At 40.7% G+C, this 24,634-nt stretch overlaps 1 protein-coding gene across 4 annotated transcripts in view; it reads left to right on the forward strand.

Moving 5' to 3' along the window:
* Positions 1 to 24,634, forward strand: part of KIDINS220 (kinase D interacting substrate 220) — a 188,190-nt gene that overhangs the window by 17,137 nt on the left and 146,419 nt on the right. For all 4 annotated transcript variants that reach the window (XM_075923523.2, XM_006123619.5, XM_006123620.5 and 1 more), the window contains exons 2-11: positions 1,067 to 1,214; positions 4,316 to 4,414; positions 5,559 to 5,657; positions 6,926 to 7,024; positions 9,612 to 9,713; positions 11,104 to 11,202; positions 11,948 to 12,145; positions 16,510 to 16,608; positions 21,473 to 21,571; positions 24,495 to 24,593. In XM_075923523.2, the coding sequence (XP_075779638.1) occupies positions 1,107 to 1,214; positions 4,316 to 4,414; positions 5,559 to 5,657; positions 6,926 to 7,024; positions 9,612 to 9,713; positions 11,104 to 11,202; positions 11,948 to 12,145; positions 16,510 to 16,608; positions 21,473 to 21,571; positions 24,495 to 24,593 (1,101 nt within the window). In that variant the 5' untranslated portion in view covers positions 1,067 to 1,106. The remainder of the gene's footprint in view (positions 1 to 1,066; positions 1,215 to 4,315; positions 4,415 to 5,558; positions 5,658 to 6,925; positions 7,025 to 9,611; positions 9,714 to 11,103; positions 11,203 to 11,947; positions 12,146 to 16,509; positions 16,609 to 21,472; positions 21,572 to 24,494; positions 24,594 to 24,634) is intronic.

The raw sequence follows: 24,634 nt of genomic DNA on the forward strand, positions 1-24,634 counted from the left end.
GAGTTAGTAATTATTTCAGGGAAGGTCTATCTTCTGTATTATAGAGGAGGGTAGACTGATGACCAGAGTGGACTCTGGGGCAGAACTCTTAAAAATAACTTCAAATAATTGGAGTTTGGAAGATAGCTTGGGGCCAACTCTGCTGCAGTTGAGTTTCTATATACTAAGAAATAAGCAAAACAAGTAGTATCTTTTAGGGTGACAAGGACATTTAGGTGGTCTGTAATGCAGTCTTACACTGTAATGTGTGGGGGTGAGGTATGCACCCTGGTTGCTGGCTTCTCCCCAGATCGGCTCTTACCAGGGTGGGGGTGGGAAGGGAGCGGGTGTGTCCCAGTCACCAGTTTTGACCTGGAGTGGAAAGGGGAGAGTATACTATGGCCGCCAACTCTACCCTGGGGCCGTCCTGGGAATGGGAGGGGCCTGTGCAGGCCTCCCACAAGTGTTCCCTATTCCTGGCCTGGGCACAGGGGGACCACACTGGCCTCCTGTGGGTGCTCCCTGTACCCAACCTAGGGTTGGGATGCTTGCTGCCCCTTGGTGGTCATTCCACATTATAACTCTCTCCAACCAGACTCTTCTCTTTCCATTTTATGAGAAACAGTCTAATTCCAGGCACATCTCATTGTCTTGGCACAACCAAACTTTGACCTTGCTTTTAGTTAGGATAAGAGAAAGCTGCATACCAAATTTGGTGGTCCTGGTTCTTATAGTATTTTAATATCCCTAGGTACAGGAGGAGTTCTTGAACAAATGGACTCTCACACTGACAGTCAGACACACATTTCTAAAATACATAAAGTGTAAAGAATATTATTTTTCTTTCAGAAGCTGCTATTCTTACAAAATGCTAAGAATAGGGTAAGCATTTGAATTTTCAAAGAATTTCAAAAGATTTAACTACTCAGTCTTTATTAAAATGGAGAGTTAGAGTTGTTAGTCACGAGAAGTATTTTATTGCTGAGTGGCAGATAACTTACATGCAATAAGTAGTTTTCATTCTGTAATAAAATCAGATCTGAATGCTTCATTACTAACACTTTTTTTTTTTTTTTTAAAAATACAGGTATATACTGTTATAGAAGTACTTGAAGTACTATCTAAAAATGGCAAGTCTTATGACTCACAGTCTTGTGACCTATGTGGAAGAGGAAAATGTTCCTGCTCTGAAAGCACTTCTTGAGAAGTGCAAAGATGTGGATGAAAGAAATGAGGTAAGAAGAGTTTCTCAAAGATCTCTTAAATATTGTTACATGTTAATTGCAAGATAAATAACTGATAGAACATCACACTGGATATTAAATATAATTAGGAATGTAAAATCCTGTTTAATTGGTTAACCGATTAAATGTTATGTTTAACTGGTTAATCGATTAAATAAGAACCCATGGGGGAAGGGGGAGGGCACTCCAGTTCATTTGGGCTGCTGGTTAACCAGGAACTGGTAAGCATCACCCGTAAGGGTGATTCCTACTGGTTAACTAGTAGTATCTCTAAATATGATAAATTCCTATCCATAAATTTCTTATTGCTTAGTAGCTTTTTTTCTTTATTACACTGCAAGAGATATCCCATTGTGCAAAATTTATTACTAGGATAATTATTCATAATGCTACTATCTGGAAACATCCAATTAAAACTAACTTAAGAAATATGCCTGCTACATCAGAAATCTCTCATGGAGGAGTCAATGAATTTCCATAATGTAGTGTACTAAAAATAGAAGAAAGGACTTTATTAACATATTTTCCTTAATCACTTGCTGGTGACTACTTAATTACTAACCTTTACTAAAGCAGATGTCATCAGATTCCACATGTGAGTAGTTTACATTTTCAGGAAAATTACTGATTTACTACTTATAATGATATGGCTCTTGCATGCAGGCGTTCAGTGCATATCACTAAATATGAGGAAATTTGGACGCTGCTCTTTGCATTTTTAAGGGAAGCAATGATCCTTTCAGATACAGGGTAACTTCTAACTTGAAGACGTGGAGTGGAGTGGAGGAGAGTAGTGAGAAATTCATTGTCTCACGGGGGCCAGTTGTAAATACTTTCTGACAAATTCTGTCATCTGCAAACTCACTGTAAGCTTGAGTATATCAAATTCCCCCCTCCTGCCCTTCCTACTCTGTCTCACAATAAGAAATTATCTTCTACGATGCCATAATGGATGGAGGAGAAACAATCTTTTTCATAGCTGAGTGACTTATGGATTGAGAGTCACCACAAAAGAAAGTGTTTAGTTCCAAGCAATGTAATCCGGGATAGTTCTTTTCCTCCTCCAGCTGAGAAAGATGGGAAAGATGCCTTCTTGGAGAGAAAAAACAGGACTATGTAGCACTTTAAAGACTAATAAGATGGTTTATTAGGTGATGAGCTTTCGTGGGCCAGACCCGCTTCCTCAGATCAAATTGTGGAAGAAAATAGGCATGACCATATATACCAAAGGGATACAATCAAAAAAAGTGAACACATATAAAAAGGACAAATCAAAATTCGGGGGGTTTGTCCTTTTTATATGTGTTCACTTTTTTTGATTGTATCCCTTTGGTATATATGGTCATGCCTGTTTTCTTCCACAATTTGATCTGAGGAAGCGGGTCTGGCCCACGAAAGCTCATCACCTAATAAGCCATCTTGTAAGTCTTTAAAGTGCTACATAGTCCTGTTTTTTGTTTCAGCTAGACTAGACTAACACGGCTACATCTCTGTTACTATTCTTGGAGAGAGGTGTCTCCAAAGAAAGGACTCAACTTTGTATCAGTTTTCTTTTCGTATCATGAAGGCTGGATTCAGTCAGAGATGAGACTACCTGTTACAGGAGTGGGCAACCTACCGTCTGTGGGTCATATACAGCCCATCAGCTGTTTTAATCTGGCCCTCGAGCTCACACTGGGGAACAGGGTTAGGGCCCTGCTCTGCTCTGTGCATGCTGTGATATGCACTGCTCAGAGCCTCCAACCACATCCTTTGCCCCAATCCTCTGTCCAAGCCCTGATCCCCTTCCCATCCTTGTTCCAGCCCAGAGCACCATCCTGTACCTAGGGATGTTAAAATGTGGGGGTTTTGTAAACATGTAACTGCTGAAATTTTCAGCTGTTATATGCTTTCATGTGGGGTGAGGGGCAAGCAAAACCTGTTTTCCACATGTACTGGGTCCTCCCTGAACTCCCTCCTCCTGCTGTAGGTGAGCCACGAATGGCTTGTTCCCCTTGCGCTTCTGCCTCTGTATCCGAGGCAGCAGTGCGGCAGGGGTGGGGGGCAGGAGGAGCAGGGGCAGGTGGCTCATAGGGAAACTGCTTAAAAACCCCATAAGCACCACCTCCCACCTGCTTCACCTCCCTGATAGTGGTTACACAGTAACAAAATTATATGTTAGTTTGCATCTTTATTACATACTCCCACACTTCAATGTTCTGCCCCAGCCCTGATTCCCCTCCCTCCCTCCGAACCCCTTGGTCCCAGTCTGGTACCTCCTCCTGTACCCCACACCTTTCATCCCCTGTCTTTCCTCACTCTGAATCCCTCTGTCCCAGCCAGGTACCTCCTCCTGTACCCCAAATCCTTTATCCTCAGTCCTGTTCCGGAGCCTGCACCCCCAGCTGTAGCCCTTACACCCTCCCACAACCCAACTTCAATACTGTGAGCATTTGTGGCCTGACAGACCATTTCTGTACCCTGATGTACACCTCTGGCCTAGTACCTTGCCCACCTTTGGCCTAGTACCTTGCAGGATAAGACTAATAGACTCTGAGTTGCTCAGTTTTCTCATACAATGGCAATCATATTTGTATTCAGAAAATAAAAAAATGTATAACTGAACTATAGTTTCTGGACTTACAACAGAAATTTTAGTATGGACTTTTGGTGCTCTACAGATACTAACTTGTTGGTTGGACTATGGCTTTTTTTTTAATTGTATGGCTAAGCTTTTTGTAAGTGTGAATAGGAGAGAAGAATTCTGGATCTCCAGTTGTATTAGGTGGACAAATGAATTGTGGACTGTTATGTTATAGGTGTATTACAATGCTTTTCTAAAAGCCACTCTTCATATATTTGAAACCACTGTTTGACTATGTGCGGAAAGATTTAATATAGTGTTGCCATTTCGTTTTTCATTGAATTTTTTTGCATGTGTAAATGAGTTATTTGAGTGTTTGTTTCTCTACATACTGAATTAAAGCATAAATTATGAGAAAAATACCTGAAATTCTTTTATAGATTATGGGTACTTCATTTGTGATGTGTATATAACTGCGGGTTGTATAGCTTGTCTAAATAGTTCAGCTGTAACTATCATTTGATTACAGAATGGTCAGACTCCATTGATGTTGGCTGCCGAGCAAGGCAATTTAGAAATTGTACAAGAATTGCTCAAGAAAGGAGCTAACTGCAACCTGGAAGATTCAGTAAGTATTAGTGTCATTTTCTTTGTCCAAGGTAGTTCCTTAGCTAGCACTGATGTGTGTAGCTCTACAATATCATAGAATACTAGAACTGGAAGGGACTTCGAAAGGTCAAGTCCAGTCCCCTGCCCTCATAGCAGGACCAAGCACCTACTAGACCATCTCTGACAGATGCCTATCTAACCTGCTCTTGAATATCTTCAATGATGAAAATTCCACAACCTCCCTAGGCAATTTATTCCAGGACTTAACCACCCTGACAATGAGGAAGCTTTTCCTAATGTCCAACCCAAACCTCCCTTGCTGCAGCTGAAGCCCATTGCTTCTTGTCCTATCAGAGAACAAGGAGAACAATTTTTCTCCCTCCTCCTTGTAACACTTTTAGATACTTGAAAACAGTTATCATGTGCCCTCTCAGTCTTCTCTTTTCTAAACTATACAAGCCCAATTCTTCAGTCTTCCCACATAGGTCATGTTTTCTAGGCCTTTAATAATTTTTGTTGCTCTTCTCTGGACCTTCAATTTCTCCACATCTTTCTTGAAATGCGGTGCCCAGAACTGGACACAATATTCCATTTAATGATTTCTGATTGTGTTGAGGCTTGCTGCCATCAGCCATTTTGAAAGAAAATAATTTTTTAAAATTTGATTGGTGGGATGTTGCATACTTGTTCTTTGATACAACTTTAGAGAGAGAGTATGAAAGATTAGACAGAGGAAAAAATAATAATTTTATTTCAAAATGGCTGATGGCAGCAAGCCTCAACACAATCAGAAATCGAGATGGAAAGCGGGACATAAACCCTAAAAGGGGCATGGAAATCAATTAAAAGTATATAGTGATGAATGCTATTGAGATATATACTATGCAGACTTCATAGTTAGGAAATCAATGTAATATGAGATTTAATGCGAAGAATATCCACAACTTCAGAGTGGATGAACAAGTCACTCATTCATTAGTTGAATTAGCCAAGTATGTTATAAACATTAATTTGTACTTTATACTAAAACCAATATTTGGTAACTGTAAGGGAATGACTGTATACCAGGTTTAGTAGTTTGGTATGTAAAATCTCCATATTCTATTGAATTAAATACCACTAATTGAATTAAACTACTTTTTTCAACTCTTTTCTTATTTTAGGATAACTGGACAGCTCTTATTTCGGCAGCTAAAGAAGGATATGTAGAGATTGTAGCAGAGCTACTTAACTATAATGTAAATTTGGAGCACCGGGATATGGTATGATCTTTTTACTAATTTAAAATGGAATAGATACACTAATAGGGATATATATGACTTGATTTTTCCAACTGTGCAAAACCAAATTAAGATCTTCTATTGTTGGAGTGCTTTAAAATGTAAAACGTTCTGCTTTAAAATTTTATCTATTGATAGAAAAGAACATATTTTTCCAGGACTCTTTTCTTTTTCTGTATATTAAAAAATTACTCAAACTGTGAAGTGAAAACTCTGTTATTCTCTAGACTGTCTTCCATGCTGGAGGAATCTCAGATCTTTTAATTTTTAATTTACTTATGTAGAATTGTTAAATGTAATATTTTCAAATATATGTTATGGAGGGGAAAAAAACCAAGCATTTTAATGGCTGATTTTGTTCATTGTTTGGAGAACGAAGGATACATTTTAAATCCCTTTAGCAAGTTCAGTCTACTTTTGGAGCTTGATTATATGTGCAATTGCATGTATAAGTGATAAGGTAGTCTCCTGATGTGGCATATGTTAAGGGTTATTAATCTAATTGAATTGCACAATCCAATTCTTGAAATTCTGAGAATTTGATTTTGTTGTGGGAGGTGGCTAAAAAGGAAAATACTTTGTTGGTGTTCTTCAATAAAGTAAATGTTAATATGGTTGCTCTAGGTAGGGAGAAACCCATATTTGCTTGTCTTTTATGAAACCGTGTACAGTAAAGTGGCAAGCCATGCTCTTGAAATCTGTTTATGCTTCTAGAACAATGAGTTCAGATTTGTCCATGGATTTTCCCAATAATGTTTATTTAACCAACTGTAATATTGGCAGGTTTGTCCCCCTTCATTATGGAAGCATCTTATTCAGTCTATATACTGCAGTGCTTTTGTTTGAAGTCAATGATTTTATCTGCAGCAAGTTGGATAAAATTGTTTAGGAGAGAATTTTGATTCTTCCTCCCCAGATACTGCCCTAAGTTCTACATGATCTTTTTACTAATTTAAAATGGAATAGATACACTAACAGGGATATATATGGACTTGATTTTTCCAACTGTGCAAAACCAAATTAAGATCTTCTATTGTTTGAGTGCTTTAAAATGTAAAACGTTCTGCTTTAAAATTTTATTTAAAAAAGTTTAGTATTAAATTTTACATGTTTGAATTTTTACAACATTTACAATATTTCTTGTGATAGACTCCTGTTAATGAGTCTAAGAATAGATATGAATCTAAAAAAATGCATAAGTATGTGTTTTAAATAAATCACTCTGATATCTTCTCAATTATACTTTATAGGGAGGGTGGACAGCCCTAATGTGGGCATCTTATAAAGGTTGTACTAAAGTAGCTGAGCTGCTTCTTGAGAAAGGAGCAAACCCAAACATCACTGGGCAGGTAAGGCTTAATTTTTGAGAGGAGGAAAATCCTTCAAAAACCTGAATTGTATAGTGGTACTATTTGTGAAGAACTATGAGTTATATACAATTTTTGTAATGCATTTCATGGCAATAAATTGATTGTTTTATTATTTAGTTCATAGCAACTATTCTTAATTGGAGTAGATGATTTTATGTATTTAATTAAGCTTTTCATCAGAAAGATATTAAGATTGTGACAAGTAATTTCTATGTGTATGTACAGTAGAAGAATAATTCTATTCAGTTTTAATTACTATTTCTAGAAATAGATAATTTAATAAACACATATATAACTAGGAGTACAGGTTAAACCACTAAAATCTGGGATTCTGTGGTCTGGCAACATCTGTTGTACGGTAGAGAGGCAGCATCTATGGTATGGCCGGAGAGGTTCAGGGGTGGGCTGGCAGTGGGGAGTGCAGCCCCAGTGGCAGAGCACAGCCCTGGCTGGAGCTGGTGGCAGGGAGTGCTACCCCAGTATGGCTGCAGGTAGTGGGGCTGGTGCCTGGAAGAGCAGCCCCAGCCAATCTGGGACTGCAGGGAGTGCAGCCCCACCTGGGTCAGGGGCAACATAGTCAGCTGCGCCCAGGAGTGCAGCCCCAGCTAGGGCTGGCACAGCAGGGAGCACAGCCCCAGAGACAGTGGGGCCTGGGCTGGCACAGCTAGGGCCAGAGACAGTGGGGCCTGGTTTTCTCAGTGTGGTGGGGAGCACTGCCCTGTCCTCAGGCAAGTGTAGCCCTGGCAGGGCTAGGGACAGAGGGGCTGGCAGTGGAGCAGGGCTGACAGCCTTGACCTCTCTGGTCCAGCAAACTCCATGGTTGGGGATTGCTCAAGTTCCAAAGGTGCCAGACCAGGCAGGTCCTACATGTAGTAACATGTCTTTTAATTATTTCTTGGTAACTAATAGATAGTCTGGGTTGTATTATATATACAGGTATTCATGAGAACGTGTCATGACACTGATTTTTGGCAGTCTATTCTGTCTTCTGCATTTGTTGGCATCTTGAAGCGTATGTGATGTGATTATATACGTAATGGCTCTGTCATTACAATTGTTTTTTAGGCTCTGTCATTACAAGTGTGTAAATAGTGAGATATTAGGAAATTGTTACCTTTAACTGTTAAGGGTAACTGTTCTCTTTTACTGGGTTATGTCTACACTGCAGGGCTAAAGTCAAATTAAACTACGCAACTTGAGCCACGTGAATTGCACAGCTGAAATGAAATAGCTTTATTTGGCTTTTGGCGCTGTCTATACCGCAGGAAGTCGAAGAAAGAGTTTTCTTCCTTTGACTTGGCTTACTCCTCATGAAATGTGTATGTACAATGTGTACGTTACCATGAGTCAGAGTAAGAAGTCCTCCAGCTCGACTTTATTTCAAAATCAAGGCTTATAGTGTAGATGTGCACTAAGTTATGTAATGCTGCTGTGTAGACATACCCCCTTCTGATTACAGGATGTACTTCCCTGGTATGGCACCCTTAGGACCTGATGGGTCCCAAACAAGGGAATTTTTCAGACAAGGAGTGGTCAATGCTGGCCCCTCTGCTGCTGCTGGCCGGAGAGCTCCACTTTAGAGGGCAGCAGAGGCACTGGCATTGACCAAGCAGTGACTGGGGTGGAAGGTATTTGGGACAAGAGGCAGGGCAGCTGCGTAGACCCATGGCCCATCCAGTGGCAGCAGAGAGGCTGGCATTGACTGAGTAGGGCTCTCTGAGGAGGAGGCAGGATGGCTGTGGAGCCCCTGTAGGCAGGGGTCAGATAGTGGTCTGCAGTCTTGGCCCCTGCTCATGGGGCTTTGTAGCCATCCTCCATGTCCTCCCTCACTCTCCTTAAGTTTGAGCACCACAAATGAACCATTTGTAGTACTCAGGAACCTCTAGAAGGATGGGGAGGAGTTGCTGGACACATGGCCCAGCTTTTTCCCAGGAGCACTCCAGCTCTGGAGCACTCACAGGGATGGTGAACCACAGATGTTGCCAGATGATGGAAGACTGGAGTACAGAGGTCCAACCTGCTAATCAAGTGAAGGGCCTTATTTCCAGTATAGCAGTGAGCTACTGGAAGCATCCAGTTGACAATACAGATACAGATGAAGCCATGGGTTTGATGGACAAGGATGCACAGATTTACAAGGAAAGTACCAACAGAAATAATTTGACCGCTTCTGTCAGGAATTAGGAAATGAGAAGCTATCACTTCAGATATGACAGATTTCTACTTACTTAACAATAATGACAGGCTGTTACATGCCATTTAATTGGTAATAATTACTGAGGTATAATCAGTAGATAATGCTGTGCACATTTCTTTCATGTTTTGTGAAGTCCTAGACATTGTTAGATATTAATGTATAAATACAATAACCATTTATTTATTTAGTTATTTATTTTATTTAAATATTTTTACCCTGCCTTTCTATTTAAAATATTCAAGGCGGCTTACAAGAACAAACAAAAAAAATACAAATATATATAAAAATTTAAAATATGAGAATTTAAAATATGAACATCTTCGTTGTTTCACATGACTTAGTTTTTATATTGTTATTGTTTGATTCAAGCAATACAGTGTTTATCCAATCATTTGGGCAGCAGGACGTGGCCACTCGGATATAGTACATCTCTTGCTGCAACATGGAGCTAAAGTCAACTGCTCTGATAAAGTAAGCTATGATGGTGTTTAGCAATTTATATTAGTACAGAAATTTTTGTGCAGTCCAGAACAGTGTCAAAATGTTCAGGAAATTATCTGGTATATATTATCCAGAATTTTTCTTTTTCTTTAAAAAAATGCATTTATGCAGGAATATCAACATTTATACAACATTTTCTGATTAAGACATTTGTCTCTGATTCTGAAAAAAATGGTCTGAATTAAATTTTTTGCTCACATAGTTAAAATTCACGTGACATAGATCAAGCCACCAGCTTGGCAAGTATCCTTTGCAAGTCTTTGTGCTTAATTTAGTATTTAATAGTTATCTATGAATAATAAGCTAAATATAATATTGAAATATAGTGAACCCTGATTACGTTAAAATATGGTTTTTTTTTATGCTTTTATAACTCTTTGAAATGATGCTAGCCTAACTTGTGTGTACACACAATTCTGGTACCTAGAAACCTGTGAGAGAGGAGTTAAAATTGCAAGCATTTTAAATGTGCTAACTTCATTTTGTAAGGGCTAGCTTTTGTGACTAGTTGGTTGATCATTGTACAAATCAAATAGCTTCTGAGAAGGGATACAAATAAATGAAGCTTTAGCCTAAATGCTTAATGGAAATATTCAGAAGAAGTTGGATGACAAAATTATTTTTTAATTCAAAGTTACTTACTGGCCAATATAAGATACTCCAAAAGATGTTTAATGTTCCTGTTCCAAGGCATAGATCAGGTGTACTAATGAAAATGCAGACTGACACTTAATGGAAAGATGAAAAGAGAAGTAAATTACTGGCTGCTCAGTTTTGAAATGAAAATTCACTGTTGTTTTCTATTTTGCAAACTGGCAGGTCATATTTTTGAAAAAAATGAACATAATATTTTTACAATCTATATTGTTTTTCCTCAAAGTCCTGAATAACAATACAACATCAAAACCTTGCTTATTCTTTTAATTCCCTTCTGCCTCTTACCTTAAAGGGCATCTTACTTAATAGGGAAACTTACTTTTGAAATCTGGGTTGTTAATTTTAAATACTTAATGAGACGCTTAGCGTTACGAGAATAAAACCCTTTTCTCAGAAGTTTTTATGCTTTCATCTGTAAAAACTGCGTAAGTAGCTAGTCAGTTCGATTTTTCTAAACAGTTGCTATGAAGGTGACCCCTTTGAGTTATTCTAGATGTCTCTCTGAAAACTCTACTCCTGTTATATGTATCTATTGTTATTGGGGGGTATCTTTTTTTTTTTATACTGTAAAATATTTTTTTAAATTTTTGTGTATTTTATCATGCCATGCATGCTGTGCTAGACAATATATAGTCTTGCCATTGAATACAGCAACTCAACTTGAAAGAACATATTAATTTTTTGTGACTGATTTTGTTTATAGTATGGAACCACTCCATTGATTTGGGCTGCTCGGAAGGGTCATTTGGAATGTGTGAAATACTTGCTGCAGATGGGTGCTGATGTTGATCAAGAAGGGGCTGTAAGTAACTAATTTTGTTTACCATGGTAAGATGCATCGACTTCTTGTTTCAAGTATAAACAGACTAACATTTCTAGCGTGCAGAAATGAAACAAAACTACAGGTTGAACCTCCCTGGTCTGTCACCATCAGGACCCGAGTGCTCCCGAACAAGGGAATTTGCCAGACCAGGGGAGGTCAGGTATCCAGGCTCTCCTGGGGCTCCCCTCCTCTCTCTTGCCCTGGGAGCAGACAGGAGGCCTTACTTCCTCCAGCCCACCTGCCTGGTTCTGCTGCCCCCAGCCTACTTGTGGCACTCTGCTGCCTGCCCCCACCCTGCCAGGGACGGCAGCTGCCCTTGGGGCTCCCTGTCCTCGGCCATTCAGCACCATGCGGGGCAGCAGCTGTTCCCGGGGTTCCCTGGCCCCACGTGGGGCCACAACTGTTCTGGAGGCTGTCTATCCCTAGGTCACTGGCCCGGCTGGCTGCCACTCCCCAGACCAGCTCCACTGGTTCTATTTAATTTTTCTGAAATGGAATTGGCATAATTAGTGTATTGATTATTTTCATAAAACTGCAGAAAGATTGTACAGTTCATATTTTTTTCAAAATTTATGATTTGTTTTAGGTTTTAATGCTTGCATTTAGAAAGTTCTTGGAGATAGTACCTGTTTATTTTTAAAGTTTAGATAGCTTTCAGTATACAGATATTGTAATTATCTGTATTCCTTATTCAGTGTGTAATATTTTCTTTTTCTTTTTTAAGAACTCTATGACTGCACTTATTGTAGCAGTAAAAGGTGGCTACACTGACTCAGTAAAGGAAATTCTGAAAAGGAATCCAAATGTAAATTTAACAGATAAAGATGGAAATACAGCTTTGATGATTGCTTCGAAGGAAGGACATACGGAAATTGTGCAGGATCTGCTTGATGCAGGAACTTACGTGAACATTCCTGATAGGGTTAGTGTTCTGATGATAAACTTGGTGTCAAACATGTGCCTGATATATAAGACTGAATAACTTAAATGTAGTGTGTAGTGGTGTGATGAGTTTATTATAAGCTATATATATTTTATGTTGTTTTTAATTTTCTGCTACCAGGTGGCAGATTTTTATATTACCATTGTTAATCACCCATGGACAACATTCTTGACAGGGAAAAATACTGTTTGTATAGATATAGATAAAGTCTAACCTTCTGGCACTACCAGTTGTCACTAATGTATAGATGGGCTAGTGATCACCTCTTCAACGAGCCTTTTCCAAGCCCCTTTGGTTTGCAGTTGTCATGAAATCTTTTCACATCCTGGCTTAACACAACAGTACTATTCATTGTGGAAAATCCAATTATGTTTCTTAACAGATGATCTTCCTGTTTTTACATGTATTTCCAAAAGATATGCTGTAGATCAGGGGTTCCCAAACTTTTTGACATTGGGACCTGTCAATCCATTCACGAGCTTTTGGAGGACTGATAACATTCATTTGTATATTTGCATGTTCATTAAGCAAATGATGAATATTCAAATAAGTTGGCTTTTGTCCTCCCAAAGCCCCCAGTGCCAGCTTTAGCAGAGCTTTTGGTACAGTCACCCACAATATTCTTGTCAGCAAGTTAAGGGAATATGGATTGGTTAAATGGACTGTAAGATGGCTAGAAAGCTGGCTAGGCCAGGGTTTCGCAACTTTTTACTCGAGTTGGAACCCGTTTTTTTTCAGTACTGTTTTTTGCAGTCCAAAAATATAAACGCATATGAAAAAAAAAAGAACTAAAAATGAATAAATTTTCAGTGTTTCACCCGGCTGCATCCTACTCCCAACGTAGGCCCGGGCTTGGGGTACCCACATGGGCACTCCAGGAGGTGGGAGCAGATTTGTATGATCAGACAGCTAAGATTATGTTCTGTGAAATACCAACGCCTAATACGTTTGGCTCAGTGACAAAAACTTAGTGGTTGCCGCCATTTAAAAAAAATTGAAACTACTAATATCCACACTTAAATATCCACTTCATGAATCTCCGGAACAGTTTTGTACTAAACCGCTGACAGTATATACGGCATGAAAACTGTCTATTTTAAACATTTACAGAAACAAATGTTAAAATACTTAATACTTTCATCTTCTGTTAGGAGCAAGATATGTAAGTGGAGGGGATTGGAACTCTTCATTCTTTTTCTGATTAGGCTTCCAATATATGATGCCTGGTTGTGGTTGAATAAGTATCTTTTGGAACTGTAAAATAATTAGTCTTATTACATGCTCTCCCGCTTCTTTCGCCCCTTTCCTTTTCAATACAGATTTTGTCGCAATGATTAGTCAACTTAAAAGAAAATAAAATTTTGGTCAATATTACATTCACTAACACCCATTTTTATCTGCAACATTTAAGCTTAGAATTTTGGTACCTGGGAGGAGATGTTACTGAGACTCTGACCACTAGATTGCTTATACAGAGTGGTGGTCATGTTTAGATTTACTTGCTCATTTACTGATGGCACTTATTTTCTCTCTTTCATGGAGTGTGTAATTTTTTCCACAGTTATGCAAATTGAGAGGTATTAAATAAAATGTAAATTGGATTTTATGCCTTTATTCTTCAAATTGTACTTCTATGTAATTCCAATGATGCCGTGAAATTACTGCTTTTTTATGTTACGTCGGTGAAGCCAGAATTAGCTGCTTGTGTACAGCATTTATTTATCAAAAGATAGTACTTAAGTATCAAAAACTCCACATGCTCTATGAAGAAAGAGCACAGATTAAAAAAATACTTTTCTGTATTAATACCTATACATTGATACAAAATTAAGCAAGAAAAATTTGACTTTTCCTCATGTATTTTTCTTCATGTTCTTCCATGCTGGCACTATGTTACAAATTGAGGGACTAAATCTTAATCTTGCTTATGATTGTTTTACTTCAAACACTTAATGTCCGACCTCTTTTTTGAATAAAAATTCTCATTGAAAAATGGAAGCCTTTTCTACTGTGAGTATAGTTAACTAAAATAAACTAGGGATGTAAGCGACTAGTTGAATATCCGATAAGCAAAAGTTTATTGGATAGTCGACTGGTCCCTTGACTAGTCACTTCCCTATCCCCCTTTGCTGCCTCTCAGAGGCAGCAAGGTTGTGGAGCATGAGCCAGTGCTGGGGGGAGCAGGCTTATAATCTGGTTCCCTCCAGCACCCTCTTCATGTGGGATACGGGGGTGGTTCGGAATGGGTGTGAACCAGAAATCAGCTGATTCCCAGATGTTGTGCTTCTGCTTTTTAAATGTTATAAGAGCCTGCAGGCTCTTAATACATTTAAAAATCAGAAGTACAGTAGAGGGGAGAGGAGGATCCAGCTGATTCCCAGCTTGTGCTGGGTCCTCCCTACTGCACAGCCTTTTAAGTGGAGCCTTTGGCTATTATCTATGAAAAGTCGTGGAGATCGGGAGAAATCCCGGATGACTGGAAAAAGGCAAATGTAGGCCGGTCAGTCTTACCTCAGTTCCTGGAAAAATCATGGAAGGGATCCTTAAGGAATCCATATTGAGGCACTTGGATGAGAGGAAAGTGATTAGGAATAGTCAGCATGGATTCACAAAGGGCAAGTGGTGCCTGACCAATCTGATTAGCTTCTACGATGAGGTAACTGGCTCGGTGGACATGGGGAAGTCAGTGGATGTTATATACCTTGACTTTAGGAAGGCTTTTGATACGGTCTCCCACAATATTCTTGCCAGCAAGTTAAGGGATTGTGGATTGGATAAATGGACGGTAAGATGGATAGAAAGATGGCTAGAAGGCCGGGCCCAGCAGGTAGTGATCAATGGCTCGATGTCAGGATGGCGGTCGGTTTCTAGCGGAGTGCCCCAAGGTTCGGTTCTAGGACCGGTTTTGTTCAATATGTTTATTAATGATCTGGATGAGGGGATGGATTGCACCCTCAGCAGTTTGCGGATGATACTAAGCTGGGGGGGAGAGGTAGATATGCTTAAGGGCAGAGATAGGGTACAGAATGACTAAGACAATTTGGAGGATTGGGCCACAAGAAATCTGATGCGGTTCAACAAGGACAAGTGTAGAGTCCTGCACTTGGGACGGAAGAATCCCAAGCATAGTTACCAGCTGGGGACCAACCAGTTAAATAGTAGTTCTGCAGAAAAGGACCTGGGGGTTACAGTGGATGAGAAGCTAGATATGAGTCAACAGTGTGTCCTTATAGCCAAGAAGGCTAATGGCATATTAGGTTCCATTAAGAGGAGCATTGCCAGCAGATCCAGAGATGTCATCATTCCCCTTTTATTCGGCTGTGGTGAGGCCGCATCTGGAGTATTGTGTCCAGTTCTGGGCCCCCAACTACAAAAAGGATGTGGACGCATTGGAGAGGGTCCAGCGGAGGGCAACCAAAATGATTGGGGGGCTGGAGCATATGACTTATGAGGAGAGGCTGAAGGACTTGGGTCTGTTTAGTCTGCAGAAGCGAAGAGTGAGGGGGGATTTGATAGCAGCCGTCAACTTCCTGAAGGGAGGTTCCAAAGAGGATGGAGAGAGGCTGTTCTCAGTAGTGACAGATGGCAGAACAAGGAGCAATGATCTCAAGTTGTGGTGGGAGAGGTCCAGGTTGGATATTAGGAAAAACTATTTCACTAGGAGAGTGGTGAAGCACTGGAATGGGTTACCTAGGGATGTAGTGGCGTCTCCATCCCTGGAGGTGTTTAAGTCTCGGCTTGACAAAGCCCTGGCCGGGTTGATTTAGTTGGAATTGGCCCTACCTAGAGCAGGGGGCTGGACTTGATGACCTTCTGAGGTCTCTTCCAGTTCTATGATTCTAAGACTTTTAAAAAGCTAAAGCACGGTGTGTGTGTTTGGTGGGGTGGGGTGGGAGAAGAGACCCAGTGTGAGCTGGAAATCAGCTTTCCCAGCTTGCACTGGGTCCTCCCTGCTGCGCTTCAGCTTTTTAAATGTATAAAGAGCCAGATGGCTCTTAACACATTTAAAAGAAAGAGCCACAGTGGGCTTAACTCCCAGGGTGGTAGCTGACCCTGCTGCGGCTCCCCCATTTATTGACTGATTGACTATTTGATTGAAAATCCATCGACTAGTCAATTAGCTGATTAAACTAAATTTAACATCACAGTATAAACTAATAAGTAATCTGAACTTCATTATATAAAGATTTAGTAAAAATAGACCTAATATATGCATTCATGGGTTTTGACTTGTCATGTAATATGATTGCAGGCAAAATACTATGTTTTCCTTGATAAATTATTTTAATCAAATGAGGATTAATCTATTGTTCCTGTTTTCTGTCATTATAATTTATTTTCAGAGTGGCGACACTGTGTTGATCGGGGCTGTTAGAGGAGGTCATGTTGAAATTGTGAGGGCTCTACTACATAAATATGCTGACATAGACATTAGAGGTCAGGTAAGTACATTGGTGTTGATTTTATTATGTTCCTTATGTGAAATTGAGAATTTCATGGTTTTGCTAAATCTACGGCTTGAGTAATTTGTCCAAAATCTACTAGCCAGAGGACAACGCCTACTAATTGGTGTGAAGAAGTAATTATTGAATATATTTGATGCATTTTACTACTATTTCTGTAATATATATACGGAATAAATTGTATTGAAATTCACTGAATAGTACTTAGTTGTTGGTACTATTTGACAAGGGCCAATCACAACATCTTTCTTGGTTTTGTTAGAACTTCTTTCCCTTTTTAGCTTAACTCTTCAATTACTGTTCTTTTTTTTTCTTCCACGCTTTTGTTTTGACTCACTTTTTTCTGATTTGTTCCATGTTTCTCTTCTTTCCTCTGCCCCTAAAGCATCTCTCCCAATATAGTACTTATCTTCTCAAACTTATAACATTCAATTCTCTCTTGATAAACTTTCTAGCCATGTACAGAATTGATTGGTGCCCCAATGTCTGTACATTGACCTAGGGAGAAGCCAAGCTGTTTCCCCCAGCAGCTATGAAAGGGAAAGAATTTTTTTAGGCCTAATGCCATTATACTATCACTGGATCCTGCTTGGGAATTCCATCTTTGTCATATCAGATTTTGGCTAGTATATATCTGATACATTTGGCGCCTTTTGGTGTCCTCAAGGTACTGGAATAGAAAAGGAAAACTTTCTGTTAGTTGCTTGGCTGCTGTGGTGAAGAGGGAAGGCTGGGTTACCACTGCCTGATCTCCTTCCCGAAGTCATCTTGACTGAATAGCTTATAGTTCAGGTCAGAGATTTCCCAAGCAACAGTGGGACAAAACTAACTTGATTCTTTGATCATAAACTATTTGCAGTAAAACAGACTAAAGCAAGACCATTTTTCATTGTATTGTACCTTGCTAAAATTATAGCAAACAGCAGAGATAATTCAGTAATCTATTGGCAGACTTAGAAATGCTACATCAGTTCATACATGGTTAGTTTTTCAAGAGTTGTCAGGTTATCTTCAGAGGTAAAAGAACTAGAAAATTGAATTGTTTAAAGAAAATCTTTTGGTTTTGGAAGAGTTGATGATCATTGCCCATGAAAGCTGCTTACTTGCTTTTGGTGAGTAAACAAGTGTTCTCCTCTCCTCCCCCCACGCTCTGGTTGAACAAATTGTATGGCTTGTAGACCAAGTTTTAAATGTGTTAAAAACTACTCTATATTTTGGCTAAGTATTTAAGAACAAGACCATGCAAATAGGCAGAGTCATCAGTAGGTTTTCCAGGACACTAATCAAAATGAGTAAATATTTATAAACTCTGTTGTGGTAAGACCTTCTATTCTTCCTTGATCCGTGGTACATCTGCATCTTGAATACAGATGTGCTTGCCTCATCTCAAAAAAGATGTATTAGAATTGAAAAGTTTCAGAAAGAGCAAAAGAAATGATTAGGGGCATAAAGTGGCTGCCACATGACGAGAGTAATAAGACTGGGTCTTTTCAGTTTGGAAAAGAGACAACTAAAGGAGAATATGATAGAGTGTATAAAATCATGACTGGTGTGGAGAAGGTGAATAAGAAAGTTCTATTTACATCCTTCCAGAACACAAGAACTTGGGGTCACCAAATAAAACTAATAAGCAGCCGGTTTAAAACAAACAAAAGGAAGTATTTCTTCACACAATGCACAGTCAGCCTATGAAACTCCCTGCCAGAGGATGTTATGAAGACCACGAATTTAGCAGAGTTCAAAATTATTACTACTGTTGTTATTGTGTTCACAGTTGCTGTGGTCAAATCATTGCCTGGTGACCAACCTTCTAGTGATGAGCCTCTCCACACTTTGCTAGGCTGGTACTTGGACGGTGGAAATACAGTCGGCTGTCAGGACCGAACTTGAAACCTTTCCAGCTTGGTAGAACCTGCTGGAGCTTGCACTCCTCTGGAATAGCTTTCAAGAGCTCAGGGTCCCCTCCAAGCCATGATGAGGCAACAGAACAGGATTTTGTGGAGAACGATCTATGCCTGTATTGATGGTGTCCTCGAGGAAATCATGAGAAGGGAACAGGCAGGCTTTCGTAGGGGATTTCCCACAGTGGATCATATTTTTGTGTGTCACTGATGACTGAAAGGTGTAGAGAGTACATGAGCCCTCTATGTTTGTTATTCATTGACTATAAAAAAGCCTTTGACTAGGTAGAACAAAATGCAGTTTTAAGTGCTCTTCTTTTGCAGGGTTTCTCCTGTATATGTTAGAATCATACAAGATTCCATTATGGATATAACTACGGAAATGATCCCTTGATCATTGACGTTAAATGAGGTGTAAATCAGGAGGATGTTTGTGCCTCAAAGTTTTTTGCCAGTGTCCAGGAAGATGTCCTGTGGAAGATCAAAGTGAAAGATTAATTTCTTATTGATAGCGAGGTTCTTCAGATGCTCCTTTTTGCATATGACATTGTCCTAATTGCTTAAAAACCTGCAACATTGCAAACCCTCCTCAGTGACATCAGTAAGAATGCAAAGGAGATTGGCCTAACCATCCACACTGGAAAAACGAAGTGGATGAAAAACGCATATTGTTCAGAGTATGTCATGCTGTTGGATGGACAGACTGTTGAGCTGGTAGATCAATATGTATATCTTGGACAAACATTGCGATGGACAGTGAGTTGGGCCCAAAGTTGAGCAGGAGGAGGAAGTCAGGCTGGATTGCCTTTGGGAGTCTGCACAGTGTTTTTGTCAATCCCAAACTTTCCACCACCATGAAAGCCCATCTCTTTAACACCTCTGTCCTTCCAGTAAATGCTCTATGGCTGCGAAACCTGGAATAGGATGCTTACAGATTAAAGCTGCAAATCATCCAAAGAACAATGGAAAGATTCATGGTGGATGTAAGTATGCTACAACATGTTACTATTGATGATTTGTCTGCCAGAAGTGATGTCAACGATATCATCCAAGTTATGTGCGATCAGAAAAGGAGATGGATTAGCCATGTAGCGAGACTGAGACACAACAGATGGAGATCACGTATACTTCATTGGTATCCATCAGATGTAAAAAGGACAAGAGGAAGGCCTCCAGCATGTTGGGTGGATCCTTTATGAAAGATTCATGGAAGGACATGGATGAGAACTGCACAAAACCGGACAGCGTGGAAAAGTTGCTATCTGCATCAGTAGAGAGACTATTCACATCGATGAAATCACAGATCTTCCAAGTATTCCAAGTTTAAAAAAAAAATAGATAAAAATCACAGAGGATAGGTCCATTAATGGCTATTAGCCAAGAGGGGCATAGATGGTGTCCCAGACCCTAGCTTCTGCCAGGCAGAGCTGGGAATGAGTGACAGAGAATGGATCATGTCAAGATGACTTGTTCTGTTCATTCCCAGAAGATTGGATACTGGCTAGATTGACCTTTGGTCTGACCCTTTATGGCTGTTCTCTTGACCATAAATCTGGGACCAATTAGTCCTGCCTAAGCACAACCTGGTCTGGCTCTGTTTAGCAGTTCAGTGCCTACCTTCTACACTAGCTGTTCTAGTACTGTAGACTATAAAGCAATAATTTATGATTCTTTGTGCTGGCTATAACTTCTACCTACTTCTACACATGCAAAGAAAGAGCTTGGAGTCCTATAAAATAAAGAATATTTTCTGCTAATAGAGGTTCTTGTGGGGGAGGGTGTGAGGGAGAAGTAAAAGGAGCTGCTTTTCAGGAAGGGACCCACTTTTGTGACTGGATGTACGTACCAATCAACAGTAGGAGAGAGATTCATGGAGACCAGGAGCAGTTGGCACCATACCAATCTAGAAATATACCAGTTATATACAATATCAAATGACATAATGGAATTCCACATTGCAGGCATTCATGTCTCTTCGCTGCCCTTTAATTCATGAAATATTTATGGAAAATTCCCCACCAATGTCCTTTCTGAACTTGAGAGTGGGTGGGGAAAAACGTACATAGCGTGGGACAAGAAGTCAAACCCATGTTCTGAACCTGCTTGTACTATCAAAAGTATGTATGGCCAGCAAATTGGGATGGCCAGAAGGCTTTGTTGAATTGGCAAATGGTGTTCCCATCATTACCCTATGCAATACATGTTGGGTGATCCTCATTCCTCATAGAGATTAATTATCCAAACAGACTGCCTGGTATTCTAGTCTCTCTGAAGGCTTCCTTCTTTCCCCTGAATGTCACATAGTGTCTGACAATTACCAGTTTGTTTCTGCCCTACTGCTTCCAGGAAGCCAGTCCTGGGAGAAGGGATGGAGTGAATTGTTTCTTAGCTCTTGAAATTACATTTGAGAACCAAATTTACTTGTCTGCCAGTGTGCTGTTGCTCACATTTTATTTCTCATGTCTATCTGGAAACTCAGTATAAAGACCTCTGATCTTGCAAATGTAGAAGATTTGAGTTTTTTTATATTTGAATCGTAACTTATCTCAGAGAAACTAGCAATCTGGCAGAAAATATATTGATTTGTCCATAGGCAGTACGCTTTACTCTCAGTTGTGCCTAAAGCAATGCCCTAGAATGGTGTTAGGAGAAGTTGTTTGGTTAGAAGTCCTGACTATTTTGACTGACTAAAAATCCTTCTGGCACCTTGTACAGGCGGTAACCCCTATTTTCTAGCCAAATTCTGGTGCAAGGGGTTGTGTGCCACTCACCCCAAATCCACCTGAAGTTATAGTTGTATGTTGTAATGTCCTCTGCTTTTCTTGAACTATGATATAATCGTGCTGTATGACTTAGTGTTTTTCCCATATGTTCTAAAAAATGGATCCTGCTGGATGAAAACTGCTGTGTAAATCTAAAATGTTGTTTGTTTGTTTTTATAGGATAGCAAAACTGCTTTATATTGGGCTGTTGAAAAAGGAAATGCTACAATGGTGAGGGATATCTTGCAATGCAATCCTGATACTGAAATATGTACAAAGGTAAGTGACTGGGACTATAACCACAGATATGGTGTTTGTTGTTCTTCGTCAAGTAGTGTCCCTGAGGGTGCTTCACTCGAGGTGCTGGGCTCGTCCTGGCGCTGCAAACCGGAGGATTTTTGCTAGCAGTAGCCCTACCGGACCATGCATGCGTGACTGCTGCCTCATGCCACTCAGCTGAGCGTGGTCCGGTCTTGTCAGTTTCCTTTAACTGTCTGCGACCACAGACGGAGATAGGACGCGCGCTCTCTCTGATCTGAGGAGAAAGGGAACTTTAGTGTTTAGTACTTAGTTAGTAGTTTGTTAGTTCAGCGTTTCTGTTAGCTCTTCCTGTTAGTAGTTGTAGTTGTAGTGATTTTATTGCAGTTAAAAAAAAAAAAAAGAGCTGTTTCAGTTCTAGTTCTAGGCTTGTGTTTAAAACTAAGACTTTAGTACACATAGCATCATCATGCCAGGATCATCTGGCTTTAAGAAATGCTCACAGTGCCGGGAGGCAACGCCTGCATCGGGCACTCACGATGCATCAAGTGCCTGGGAGATGGACATATTCCGCTTAAGTGCGCACTCTGCATGAAACTGACAGCCAGGGCAAGGCGCGATAGAGAGATGAGGCTATGGATGCTTCTCTTCAGCAAAGCCCTCCAAGCGCCCGAAGAAAATGAATTGTCCTCGGGCTCCCCAGGCAGGCATGAAGCTTGCCTGACTACTAAGCAGCCTCTGTGCAAAATGTCAAGTCCCCCTGCCAGAGTCAGTGTGGGGGATAGACCTGGCACCTCAGGTGTACAGCCTAGGTAACCGACGGAGATGACGGGCAATGGCCATAGTTCATCAGCCGCAAGTCCTGCCCTGCCGAAACACATGGTACCAACCTTTGTTAAAGGGCCGTGGGCTGAGTTGGCACAGGCAATGGCTCTAATGGCTGTTCAGAAGCCGGCAACGGCCGCACCAGCATCAGCTTCTCCGGCGCCTGCACACATGGGAGCAACTCAGCTGGCACCCACAATAGCCAGAGTTAGGCACCAGACACTTCTCATCACCGATGCTGCTTCCGGTGCTGGAACAGCTGATAGCACCAGCGGCACCGGCTTACACGGATGGCAATGGCCGCTTTGCTGAAGCTGTCTGTGCAGCGATCAGCCCCTTGCACACGGCACCGTCCTCCCCATACATCTCCTCGGTACCGACCAAGGCACAGCAGAAGGCAAGGCGCATTTGAACGGTCTCCCTCACTCCAGATCGGGCTGCTTTCTCTCCAGGACCATTATCACCAGCATCATCCTGTTCTGCCAGTCACCATCGTGCTCCATGTTATGTTTCTACTAGGGAGCGCTACTACAGGTCACCTCGTCACTCCCCTTCACGACGGTATTATCGAGATCACTACTCTCGCTCCCCATCACATTACACCATGAGGTCTGTTTCCCCAAGGTCCTCAAGCCCTTCAGCATACTCACATCGCTATGGTACATCACAAAGATATTCCCCAAGATGCTCGCCAGGGTCGTATCATCACAGACGATACTATAGCCATTATTACCATGACCATCCATGCTCACTCAGCAGGCGATACCCGCGATCGCGATTTCCGTATCGCAGCAGTCTAGCTTCTCTATGTCACCCACCGTGAGAAGGAGAGACTGTGTTAATAAGTAATAAACTCTGAAAGTCTGTCATTGCAGGTATGTCAGCCGACGGTCAGCGCAGTGAGTCCCTTATGACCGGCTGAAGTTCTTTTAAATTGTGCTTGGTTCTGTTACAGCAACTGAAGGAGTCAGGTTAAAGCTTAAACAGTTACTATTTATTGTTACAGGGTAAACTTAGTTGTTAGATGCTACTACTGTGTTACAGATAACACAGACACTACAAAGGACAGGACAGAAATTACACTAAGAAGTCACTTACAGGTACCATGAAACCCTTTGGTTCTCTGAGCTCTTATTAAATGCATGCAAAATAGACACATAGCAGGTATATATTCTCACCCCTGCGTTCCAGACTTGGCGTGGCCAGCGTCTTTCTCTCAATCCCTCGGGAAGAAGTAGGGCGAGGTTGGGCGTCCCACAGACCTCGGGAGACAATCAATACCTGCCAGCAGGTATAGATGATTGGAGCTCAAATGGGGTGGGCGGCTGAACCTCTTTTTATACCCCTTGGGTCATGTAGGCTTCTTCCTGGTTTTAAGTGGCCAATTAGGAAAAATGGCTTTGAACACCAAGTTTCCCACGAAGGGTGCAAAGCATAATTTACACCTGGGAAAAATGCAGACAATGGGCACCTCTGGTATGTGATGGACGAAGATTCTTCTCCTGGGACAGTGCAGGCGTGTCCATTACTGGTACTAGCCATCAGGGCGACGGGAGGCCCCGGGTCATCAGCTAGCCCATTTACTGTCTGGTTTCTGTTTATGGTAGAGTCAGGGACAGGCAGCAAACCTGTGTTCCCAGGGCATCAAAGGCTGACTGCCTTTCTCTTGCTCTCTGGGGGGGGGGGGGGGGGGGAACAAGATGGGGCTCGTGGAAAAACAAGATGGGGTTTTGTGTCTGGCTACAAGGTACTGTAACTGAAAAGAGGAAATACTGTACGTAACAATGATTTAACTTTTTTTGCAAGTACATTGTTATCCATGTTATGGGAACTGTCCCTTTCTTTTAGACTGATTTTGGACTGTGTAATGAAGTGTCTGTAGGAAGGCTTTTACATTGTTTATGATCAATTTGCTATGTTCTTGAATAGTGAATGCATTTTTACCAGAAAAGTTGCGAAGCACTATTTTTTTTTTATGTAGTGATGCTTCTGAAATTATAAGTGTCCTCCCTTAAAAGTAAAGAATGTAGTTTGTTTAAACATTTCTAATTATGATGAGTCGAAAGACGATGTTTTTATGAAGGTTTTTATGTTTGTTTTTAAATCCTTTCATTTTTAGGATGGAGAAACACCTCTTATAAAAGCAACCAAGATGAGAAATATTGATATAGTAGAGCTTCTGCTGGATAAAGGTGCTAAGGTTTCTGCTATAGACAAGGTAAAGAATATTTGGTAATTTATTTTTAGTATTTCTGATCA

The sequence above is a fragment of the Pelodiscus sinensis genome, chromosome 3 (genome assembly GCF_052426305.1).
Source record: "Pelodiscus sinensis isolate ZL-2025 chromosome 3, ASM5242630v1, whole genome shotgun sequence".
Taxonomy (NCBI): Eukaryota; Metazoa; Chordata; order Testudines; family Trionychidae; genus Pelodiscus; species Pelodiscus sinensis.